Genomic DNA, 11,195 nt, shown 5'->3' on the forward strand with positions numbered 1-11,195 from the left:
CAAATGCAAAGCAAAATGAAACCATTTGAAGATCTGCCCATATATAGTTCTGCCTGGACTGCAGGACCACCTATATATAAGGGGACAGAAGATGAGACGGATAGTCTGCAGGGGAGTTCAGGTTTTTACAACTGGTGGTAAGTAAGACTGATGCTTCAGCTGCTGTCTAGGGGAGACCACTGCATTAGAGGTCTTTAGAGGCTTGTTTTCATGGAGATTATTGTATTTCAATTACTTTCACCTGCCTAATTTTTTTTAATTTCAATTTGTTTTATATTTAATATACTAACTTATATATTAGTTTAAGAAACCATTCGAGTGGACATTTGCACGTAGATGTTTTATTAAGGTTATGTTTTTATGCATTAGCCTTATTTACCTAACTCTTATCTCCTTCTATTTTACCAAATGTGGAGTATTTGATTACAAGCGTAGTTGTTTTTCAGATAATTAAATGTTAATAGAAGGGATAAATCTCTGAAATAATTAAGAACACACAAGTGCCGTTTAATCTGCAAATTTCAACTCATAATACAGATATAATATTACAAATTAAAGTCAGTTACATGTGAATGTTAGACGTTGTGACTTGTACATGTGGTGACTCATTAACATCATGTATAACTTTTCTTTTAAGGAACAATTCATTGTATGGTTGTAGGGAAAAAGACGGTAAGAATAATTTAATATCTTCTCATCACTGAACATCTCCAAACCTTCTTCAAGCCATGTACCATTTCAGTTAAAATAAATTGATTATTTTTTTGTTTTGTTTTGTTTTCATGAAATAAGCCTCAATCATGAGTACGGACGCAGAGATGGCCGCTTACGGCAATGCTGCCATTTACCTCCGGAAGCCAGAGAAGGAGAGGATTGCGGCCCAGAGCGCGCCATTCGATGCGAAGGCTGCTGCATATGTGACTGATCCCAAGGAACTGTACGTCAAGTGTACCATCACTAAGAGGGAAGGTGGCAAAGTCACCGTCACAGTTTTAGCTACAAAGGAGGTAGGCAGAGGTTAATCATGGCACAGGCTAACTAGTTCATATGAACAGAATGTGAAAGTTGTGAAAGTTGCAGTAGCTGCATTGGTAAAAAAACAACTAAAAATAGGTTTCCATACTTTAGGAGAGGACAGTCAAGGAGGACGATGTCACACCCATGAACCCTCCCAAGTATGACAAAATTGAGGACATGGCCATGATGACCCATCTCAATGAAGCCTCTGTGTTGTATAACCTCGCAGAGCGTTATTCAGCATGGATGATCTACGTAAGAAATTTTGCCTCAATGAAAATATAGGAAACATAAGTACTATGCATGGTTAATAGGTAACATTAATGTGAATCTCTGTGACCTCCTTCAGACCTACTCTGGGCTGTTCTGTGCCACTGTAAACCCCTACAAGTGGCTCCCAGTGTACGACCAGTCGGTTGTCAATGCCTACAGAGGCAAGAAGCGTATGGAGGCTCCACCCCACATCTTCTCAGTCTCTGACAACGCCTTCCAGAACATGCTCACTGGTTTGTAAATTAAAAGTTTAAAATCTTACCTTGTTTTTATTTTTAAAAAGCCGTACTCATACAATGTTTGATACATTTGTTTCACAGATAGAGAGAACCAGTCAGTCCTGATCACGTAAGTTTGATTCTGCCAACATGATATAAATATATTACAATGATTCCTACATTGGAAAACATGTCAAAATGAACTTACTTTATTCTTCTTTTCATACCCAGTGGAGAATCCGGTGCTGGAAAGACTGTGAACACTAAGCGTGTCATCCAGTACTTTGCTACCATCTCAGTGGGTGGAGGAGAAAAGAAGAAGGAAGAAACCGTTGGAAAGATACAGGTATGTTGTAAGAAACATCAAATCAATTAATCAATACATAAAGAACATGACATGATAAGAATATGAATTTGATTCAATAAAAAGGTATTAACATTTTATGTTTGATTATAGGGGTCACTGGAGGACCAGATTATTGCAGCTAATCCCCTGCTGGAGGCCTATGGTAATGCCAAGACTGTGAGAAATGACAACTCCTCCCGTTTTGTAAGTATGAAATGAATTCCTCCCTGAAGATGCTCCTTCGTTTTTTGAGTCTTTTTTTGAGGATGATGAACGATTTATTTTGCAAACAGGGTAAATTCATCAGAATTCATTTCCACGCAACTGGTAAACTGTCCAGTGCTGATATTGAGACGTGTAAGTATCTAGTTCTACATGTGGATTAATCAACCAAGAGTATTAGTGGTATAGGTTTTCATTAATGAATGGGCCTTACAGATCTGCTGGAGAAGTCAAGAGTGACATTCCAGCTTCCCGATGAGAGAGGCTATCACATCTTCTACCAGATGATGACCAACCACAAACCTGAGATAGTTGGTGAGATTTTATAATAGTTTGTGTCAAGAATGTACTTAATATTAAGATGAAGAGATTTCCAAAATTTCCTTTATCTGTTCCAATATGACTTAATATGCAAATATGACTTCTGAAGTTCAACTATTTGAAGGGCTAATTAGTGCTAGGTCTCTAGAATAAATAGTTTTTTAGTAAAGATTATAGCTTCCATTACATCGTTTGGAAATGCATTTGGAAATGCAATTACATGCATTGCATGTGTGTGAAAAGCAAGATTAATATTTTTTTATTCATAAGTTATCTGTTAGGTAGCATCATATAGATGAGAAATTATATTGACAAAAATCAAGCTGAAAAATGACATTTGTTTAATCCCTCAGAAATGACCCTCATCACCACCAACCCCTACGACTTCCCCATGTGCAGTCAGGGTCAGATCACTGTCGCCAGCATTGATGACAAAGAGGAGCTGGTTGCTACTGATGTCAGTGGTTGATTGGAAAAAACTTCATATATTTTCCACATAGCATATATCTGACTAAATGTTTTCTAAATGTTTTTTCTTTTCGACACAGGAAGCTATTGATATTTTGGGTTTCACTAATGAAGACAAGATGGGCATCTTTAAGTTTACTGGCGCTGTGCTTCACCACGGTAACATGAAGTTCAAGCAGAAGCAGCGTGAGGAGCAGGCTGAGCCAGATGGCAATGAAGGTAACTATTAACATGTATTCATCAGTGCACTAGAAGTTATATTGGTGCATATTTTCTTATATTACATTATGTGTCATTATTATACAGAATAATAATACATTATTTTTTCATGTTAACTTTGTAGAGGCCGACAAGATTTCCTATCTACTGGGTCTGAATTCTGCTGATATGCTCAAGGCTCTTTGCTACCCAAGAGTGAAAGTCGGAAATGAGTATGTCACAAAGGGACAGACTGTAGCTCAGGTAAAAAGTACAAAGTGTACGGTATAATATGTTTTCACATGATACATTGTCAAATTTTCAGGCATACATTTCATTCATCAAATATATTTGATGGAGCAATCTGACCTGTGCCTCTGTCAAAAATGACATTTCAGGTTAATAACTCAGTGAGTGCCCTGGCCAAGTCTATCTATGAGAGGATGTTCTTGTGGATGGTCATCCGTATCAACCAGATGCTGGACACCAAGCAAGCAAGACAATTCTACATTGGTGTGCTGGACATTGCTGGTTTTGAGATTTTTGATGTAAGTTGTTAAATAAGTGGCAGCATTTCTGATAGCATTTCCTAATTTGGACACAATAGTCATTAACAATCAATTGTTGAAAACTCGTAATAGTCAGTTTATTAAATGTCCCCTACTAGTACAACAGCATGGAGCAGCTGTGCATCAACTTCACCAATGAGAAACTGCAACAGTTCTTCAACCACCACATGTTTGTCCTGGAGCAAGAGGAGTACAAGAAGGAGGGTATTATCTGGGAGTTCATTGACTTTGGCATGGACTTGGCTGCCTGCATTGAGCTTATTGAGAAGGTACACCTGAATATTATATGAATATTAATATTGAATATAATACTTAATACTGAATATTCATTATATATAGTCTTTGTGTGGCTAAAAAGTTACTTCTCATAATAATCAATAATCATTATTTTTTTCTCTTAAGCCAATGGGCATCTTCTCCATCCTTGAAGAGGAGTGCATGTTCCCCAAGGCCTCAGACACTACCTTCAAGAACAAGCTGTATGACCAGCATCTTGGCAAGACCAAAGCATTTGAGAAGCCAAAGCCTGCAAAGGGCAAGGCTGAGGCCCACTTCGCCATGGTGCACTATGCTGGTACTGTGGACTACAACATCACGGGCTGGCTGGACAAGAACAAGGATCCCCTGAATGACTCTGTTGTGCAGCTGTACCAGAAGTCCTCAAACAAACTGCTGCCGGTACTGTACCCACCTGTAGTTGAAGGTACATATTCCTAGAGTATACCCATAGTTTATAACTGTTAATCAACTATATAATAATGCCCATTTATTTTTAAGCCATTAATTGCCTCTGTTTTACAAATATAAACGTGAAAAATGAACCATGACTTATGACAAATAATTAATAACAGAGGTCGGGGGTGGAAAGAAGGGAGGCAAAAAGAAGGGTGGCTCCATGCAGACGGTGTCTTCACAGTTCAGGGTAAGGGATAACACACAAATAAATGTAAAAATGTATGTAATTTGACAGCTTATTTCTTACAGTTTTCAGATTTTTCAGATTTTGTAGATATTTAAAGTTTAATTATGTGATGTGTCTTTAGGAGAACTTGGGCAAACTGATGACCAACTTGAGGAGCACCCATCCTCACTTTGTGCGTTGCCTGATTCCCAATGAGTCAAAGACTCCAGGTACAGTGAGCACTAACAAATGTGTATAGTGTCTGGGTTAGGATATGACATGTTAGACACAGCTACACCAAGCAAATAATATTGACAATGTATTTATCCACGTGTCACAGGACTCATGGAGAACTTCCTGGTTATCCACCAGCTGAGGTGTAACGGTGTACTGGAGGGCATCAGAATCTGCAGAAAGGGCTTCCCCAGCAGAATCCTCTATGCTGACTTCAAGCAAAGGTATTAACTAAATGTTTTTTTCAAGGACAACTTTACAAACGCCTTTGAACATTTAAATTAATGTTAAAAACATTACAATGGTCTTCTTCAGGTACAAAGTACTGAATGCCAGTGTCATTCCTGAGGGACAGTTCATTGACAACAAGAAGGCTTCTGAGAAACTGCTTGGGTCCATTGATGTGCCTCACGATGAGTACAAATTTGGACACACCAAGGTCTGTTTATTGTTGTCAAGAACTATGTTTATACTATATTGAAAGTTACTCACTGACAAATGTATTTTCTTACATTAAGGTGTTCTTCAAAGCTGGTCTTCTGGGTACTCTTGAGGAGATGCGAGATGAGAAGCTGGCAGCTCTGGTCGGAATGATTCAGGCTGCATGCAGAGGTTATGTCATGAGAAAGGAGTATGTGAAGATGACGGAGAGGAGGTATGTTTTTAAACATAGTGCTCAAAACTACAAAAGGTTTTTAGCTACTAAGTACAACCCCAATATGATGGTTTATTTTATTCTTATAGGGAAGCCATCTACACTATTCAGTACAACATCCGCTCATTCATGAATGTCAAACACTGGCCATGGATGAAGGTGTACTACAAGATCAAGCCTCTTCTAAAGAGTGCTGAAACCGAGAAGGAGCTTGTCCAGATGAAGGATAACTATGAAAAGATGAAGACAGACCTGGCAGCTGCCCTGGCCAAGAAGAAGGAACTTGAGCAGAAGATGGTTTCTCTCCTGCAGGAGAAGAATGATCTTTCACTGCAAGTGGCTTCTGTAAGTAAATATAATTTTAATATCTCCATGTGTACACAGTGAGGTAAATGTGATGTGACATGTTCTACATATCTTAATATTACACAGGAAGGAGAGAATCTGAATGATGCTGAAGAGAGGTGTGAAGGACTTATCAAAGGTAAGATCCAGCTGGAGGCCAAACTCAAGGAGACAACTGAGAGACTGGAGGATGAGGAGGAAATCAATGCTGAGCTGACTGCCAAGAAGAGGAAACTGGAGGATGAATGCTCTGAGCTCAAGAAGGACATTGATGACCTGGAGCTTACCTTGGCCAAAGTGGAGAAGGAGAAACATGCCACTGAGAACAAGGTTTGTAAAGTTGTCAGCAAAATATCAACATCATCAACTTTCAGTAGTACAAAGGAAGTTTACGCTTGACAAATTAGTATGTTTGACACAATTTTGTTTTAGGTAAAGAACCTCACAGAGGAGATGGCCTCTCAGGATGAGAGTGTTGCTAAGCTGACAAAGGAGAAGAAAGCCCTCCAAGAGTCACATCAGCAGACTCTTGATGACCTGCAGGCAGAGGAAGACAAAGTCAACACTCTGACCAAGGCCAAGACCAAGCTTGAACAGCAAGTGGATGATGTGAGTAAAATAAAGCCTCATGCAAACTTAAAATTAATATCAGTAATGGAGTTGAGTGAATATTCAACCATACATTAGATTGTTCTTAATTATATGAAATGATTGACATCCAGCTTGAAGGTTCTCTGGAGCAAGAGAAGAAGCTCCGTATGGACCTTGAGAGATCCAAGAGAAAGCTTGAGGGTGATCTGAAACTGGCTCAGGAATCTGTCATGGATCTTGAGAACGACAAACAGCAGTCTGATGAGAAAATCAAGAAGTAAGACGTTTGTATTTTCTGAACCACAATAGAATGCACTCCATGTGCCTTCTGATTTCTTTTCTTTTTTTTGCAATAGTTGAACATTTCTTTTGTTAATTATTCACAGGAAGGACTTTGAGACCAGCCAGCTTCTGAGCAAGATTGAAGATGAGCAGTCACTGGGTGCTCAGCTTCAGAAAAAGATCAAGGAGCTTCAGGTTGGAGAATACTGGAGAATACACCTAATGGCGTTCCTTTGCTGTTAATACACATTTTCTGAAATTACATACTTTGATATTGAGCTTGATATTTGTCTATTATTTAGGCCCGTATTGAGGAACTGGAGGAAGAGATTGAGGCTGAGCGTGCTGCTCGTGCCAAGGTTGAGAAGCAGAGAGCTGATCTCTCCAGGGAACTTGAAGAGATCAGTGAGAGGCTTGAGGAGGCTGGTGGAGCCACTTCTGCTCAGATTGAGATGAACAAGAAGCGTGAGGCTGAGTTCCAGAAGCTGCGTCGTGACCTTGAGGAGTCCACCCTGCAGCATGAAGCCACTGCTGCTGCTCTGCGTAAGAAGCAGGCTGACAGTGTAGCAGAGCTGGGAGAGCAGATTGACAACCTCCAGCGTGTCAAGCAGAAGCTTGAGAAGGAGAAGAGCGAGTTCAAGATGGAGATTGATGACCTCTCAAGTAACATGGAAGCTGTTTCTAAGGCCAAGGTAAGTTATTCCTCAATGCCTTCAGTGTGTTAATTATTCTTTTAAAAATAACTAACAATAAATTAACATTGATTTCAAATTTATACATTTTTAATGATCAGGGAAATCTGGAGAAGATCTGCCGTACCCTTGAGGACCAACTCAGTGAAATCAAGGCTAAGAGTGATGAGAATGCTCGCCAGATCAATGACATCAGTGCCCAGAGAGCAAGACTGCTGACAGAAAATGGTAAATGCTTCAGCAGTTGGTAATTTGTATTCATCATTAATGAATTGTAATGGCAGCCTGGAGAGACTCTTTAATAAATATAATTGAATCTATATATTCTGTTTTACACCTTTTTTACAACGTATTCAATATTCCACATTCCGCCTCCAACTAGGCGAGTTTGGTCGTCAGCTTGAGGAGAAGGAAGCTCTTGTCTCCCAGCTGACCAGAGGCAAGCAGGCTTATACTCAACAGATCGAGGAGCTCAAGAGGCAAAATGAGGAGGAAGTTAAGGTAAGGTAGTATTATTCATAAAAATTGTAGGGGACAAAGATAAAAAATGATCTTGAATTGACATGGTGTGTTTCAACTTTTGTAGGCCAAGAATGCTCTTGCTCATGGTGTGCAATCAGCCCGCCATGACTGTGACCTTCTGAGGGAGCAGTTTGAGGAGGAGCAGGAGGCCAAGGCTGAGCTGCAGCGTGGAATGTCCAAGGCCAACGGTGAGGTGGCTCAGTGGAGGAGCAAGTATGAAACTGATGCTATCCAGCGCACTGAGGAGCTTGAGGAATCCAAGTGAGTCGAATATTGTATTCTTTAGCAAAAATAGACATTCTATTTGATGAATTTAGATCAATTAAACCATGTTATTCTTTAACAGGAAAAAGCTTGCCCAGCGCCTTCAGGAGGCTGAGGAACAGATTGAGGCTGTGAACTCAAAGTGTGCCTCTCTGGAGAAGACCAAACAGAGACTCCAGGGTGAGGTGGAGGATCTCATGGTGGATGTGGAGAGGGCCAATGGACTGGCTGCCAACCTTGACAAGAAGCAGAGGAACTTTGACAAGGTTTGTTGTTCTTAAGTTAAATTAAAACAACTATAATCATCCTATGATTCTTCCTCAGGTGCTTAACATGCACCCCTTTATTAACAATAATAAACAGGTTTTGGCTGATTGGAAGCAGAAATATGAGGAGGGCCAGGCAGAGCTTGAAGGAACTCAGAAAGAGGCTCGTTCTCTCAGCACTGAGCTTTTCAAGATGAAGAACTCCTATGAAGAAACTCTCGATCATCTGGAGACCATGAAACGTGAAAACAAGAACCTCCAGCGTGAGTTTTTGTCAATAATATTAGTAGTACTATTTTGCAGATAAATATGCATGACAGACTTATAACAAATACAAATCTGCTCTGCAGAGGAGATTTCTGATCTGACTGAACAAATTGGTGAGACTGGAAAGAGCATCCATGAGCTGGAGAAATCCAAGAAGCAGGTGGAGACAGAGAAGACTGAGATCCAGTCAGCCCTTGAGGAAGCTGAGGTGAGGATGATTAAATCTGCAAAACTACATGAAAAATAAAACATTTAGTTTCCACAAATTTGTTAATTTTTATTTCATACATTAGGGAACTCTGGAGCATGAGGAATCCAAGATTCTGCGTGTCCAGCTGGAGCTCAACCAGATTAAGGGTGAGGTCGACAGGAAGCTGGCTGAGAAGGATGAGGAGATGGAGCAGATCAAGAGGAACAGCCAGAGGGTCATTGACTCCATGCAGAGTAACCTGGACTCTGAGGTCAGGAGCAGGAATGATGCCCTGAGAATCAAGAAGAAGATGGAGGGAGACCTGAATGAGATGGAGATCCAGCTGAGCCATGCCAACCGCCAGGCTGCTGAGGCCCAGAAGCAGCTGAGGAATGTGCAGGGACAACTGAAAGTATGACACAAATGAATGTATGGCGTATGTAAAACTTAGTTCCAGCTATCCTGTTGGGATGTTTTCTGATAAGTGTTTTCTGTTAATATTAGGATGCCCAATTGCATCTTGATGATGCCACCAGAGCTGCGGACGACCTGAAGGAGCAGGCTGCCATGGTGGAACGTAGGAACGGTCTCATGGTGGCTGAAATCGAGGAGCTGAGGGCAGCTCTGGAACAGACAGAGAGAGGCCGCAAAGTGGCTGAGCAAGAGCTGGTGGACGCCAGCGAGCGTGTTGGACTGCTGCACTCTCAGGTAAACAAACATTCTAATCCTATCATTTGAATACAAGAACACTCATGTTTTAACTGTAATTATATTATAATATGTTTCAGAACACAAGCCTGTTGAACTCAAAGAAGAAGCTGGAAAGTGACCTGGTCCAAGTCCAGGGTGAGGTGGACGATAGTGTACAGGAAGCCAGGAATGCTGAAGAGAAGGCCAAGAAGGCCATCACTGATGTAGGTTTATTTTTATTTTTTAAATCATCAAACGACAAATGAAAATACCTCTTCATAAACAAATTCTCTCCTGTTTTTTATGTCTAGGCTGCTATGATGGCTGAGGAGCTGAAGAAAGAGCAGGATACTAGCTCTCACCTGGAGAGGATGAAGAAGAACCTGGAGGTCACAGTGAAAGACCTGCAGCATCGCCTGGATGAGGCTGAGAACCTGGCCATGAAGGGTGGCAAGAAGCAACTTCAGAAACTGGAGGCCAGAGTAAGAAAGTAATCATCAACCATTTAATAATAGATTTAAGCCCAATGTAAGGAGGAGATTTATTAATTCACTTTTACTCTAAAGGTTCGCGATCTGGAATCAGAGGTGGATAATGAACAGAGACGTGGAGCAGATGCAGTAAAAGGTGTCCGCAAATATGAGAGGAGAGTCAAGGAACTCACCTACCAGGTATGTCAAACTTACATCTCCAAATATGTTTCTACTGCATTAGCATTTTGATCTTATCTAAAGGCCACATGATGTTGATTTTTCACTTTTGCATCAGACTGAGGAAGATAAGAAGAATGGTTGCAGACTCCAGGATCTTGTTGATAAGCTGCAGCTGAAGGTGAAGGCTTACAAGAGGCAGGCTGAGGAAGCGGTAAGTAGAAACTACGTAACAAAATCTGGTTATTGCATCAATTTCAGTACTTATTTAACAAAATATTAATGTTTCTACAGGAGGAGCAGGCCAACTCTTACCTGTCCAAGTGCAGGAAGGTTCAACATGAGCTGGAGGAGGCTGAGGAACGTGCTGACATCGCTGAGACTCAGGTCAATAAGCTGAGGGCCAAGAGCCGTGACTCTGGAAAGGTAATTGGAGAGTAAAACTACAGTTCAGATTATTGCACAAATATATATCTTAGAATCGACTTAAATGATTGACTTGAAAATGACTTTATATCTAATTCCTACATTTGTTTGGTTTTTCTCTTAGGGAAAGGAGAGTGCTGAATAATTCCTTTCCATTGGAAATAAGTCATACAATATGACATAATTGTGAAAAGCATACAATAAACTATACATTAACTTTCCATCCTGTAATGTGTAGCTATTTTTTTGGCTTTGCTTCCTTTGCTCAGTCCTAAAAACAGTGTTTATCTTTACCAGAGCTGTATCTCATAGGTTATTGGATGTAGCCTGAAAGGTTTAACATATGCCAACCCGGTATCACGAGATTTCGTGCTCATGCGCACAAACGTTAATCTATTGAATCGTTTCCCAGAGCACGATTGTCCAACTTTTTTCGTGCTACATGCTGTATGATATGCTGTACGTATAGCCTAGTTTTTATGTTATAAATATTTGAATATTGTCTGGTAGTACACTCCCCATAAAAAAAGTACACGTGTTAGTTGGTGTTACAACCCTCTTCGTTGAATGCCTCAACAGCAGCACCAT

The 11,195-nt window shown here is 40.4% G+C and overlaps 3 protein-coding genes across 3 annotated transcripts; all 3 read left to right on the forward strand.

The window, feature by feature from the left end:
• Positions 1 to 116: 116 nt before the first annotated feature.
• Positions 117 to 4,998, forward strand: LOC311367578 (myosin heavy chain, fast skeletal muscle-like; the record flags this gene model as incomplete). The annotated part of the gene is made up of 19 exons (XM_084486403.1): positions 117 to 137; positions 638 to 672; positions 793 to 1,007; positions 1,129 to 1,272; positions 1,367 to 1,523; positions 1,611 to 1,638; positions 1,740 to 1,839; positions 1,966 to 2,058; positions 2,148 to 2,211; positions 2,293 to 2,391; positions 2,751 to 2,854; positions 2,946 to 3,084; positions 3,209 to 3,327; positions 3,462 to 3,611; positions 3,731 to 3,901; positions 4,035 to 4,335; positions 4,484 to 4,554; positions 4,676 to 4,763; positions 4,874 to 4,998. The coding sequence occupies exons 3-19, from the start codon at positions 801 to 803 to the stop codon at positions 4,996 to 4,998; spliced, it is 2,160 nt and encodes a 719-aa protein (XP_084342529.1). The 5' UTR covers positions 117 to 137; positions 638 to 672; positions 793 to 800.
• Positions 4,999 to 5,068: 70 nt separating this feature from the next.
• Positions 5,069 to 8,119, forward strand: LOC311367579 (uncharacterized protein; the record flags this gene model as incomplete). The annotated part of the gene is made up of 11 exons (XM_084486404.1): positions 5,069 to 5,206; positions 5,286 to 5,422; positions 5,512 to 5,767; positions 5,855 to 6,109; positions 6,200 to 6,376; positions 6,490 to 6,635; positions 6,745 to 6,835; positions 6,943 to 7,332; positions 7,434 to 7,560; positions 7,715 to 7,833; positions 7,919 to 8,119. 11 exons carry the CDS (start codon positions 5,069 to 5,071, stop codon positions 8,117 to 8,119), a joined length of 2,037 nt encoding a protein of 678 aa, XP_084342530.1.
• A 368-nt stretch (positions 8,120 to 8,487) lies between these two features.
• Positions 8,488 to 10,752, forward strand: LOC311367580 (uncharacterized protein; the record flags this gene model as incomplete). Its single annotated transcript, XM_084486405.1, has 9 exons — positions 8,488 to 8,647; positions 8,735 to 8,859; positions 8,945 to 9,253; positions 9,346 to 9,549; positions 9,630 to 9,755; positions 9,843 to 10,013; positions 10,098 to 10,202; positions 10,300 to 10,395; positions 10,732 to 10,752. The coding sequence occupies exons 1-9, from the start codon at positions 8,578 to 8,580 to the stop codon at positions 10,750 to 10,752; spliced, it is 1,227 nt and encodes a 408-aa protein (XP_084342531.1). The 5' UTR covers positions 8,488 to 8,577.
• Between the last annotated feature and the right edge of the window lie 443 nt (positions 10,753 to 11,195).

The sequence above is a fragment of the Micromesistius poutassou genome, assembly GCF_964030765.1.
Source record: "Micromesistius poutassou genome assembly, chromosome: 22".
Classification (NCBI taxonomy): domain Eukaryota; kingdom Metazoa; phylum Chordata; class Actinopteri; order Gadiformes; family Gadidae; genus Micromesistius; species Micromesistius poutassou.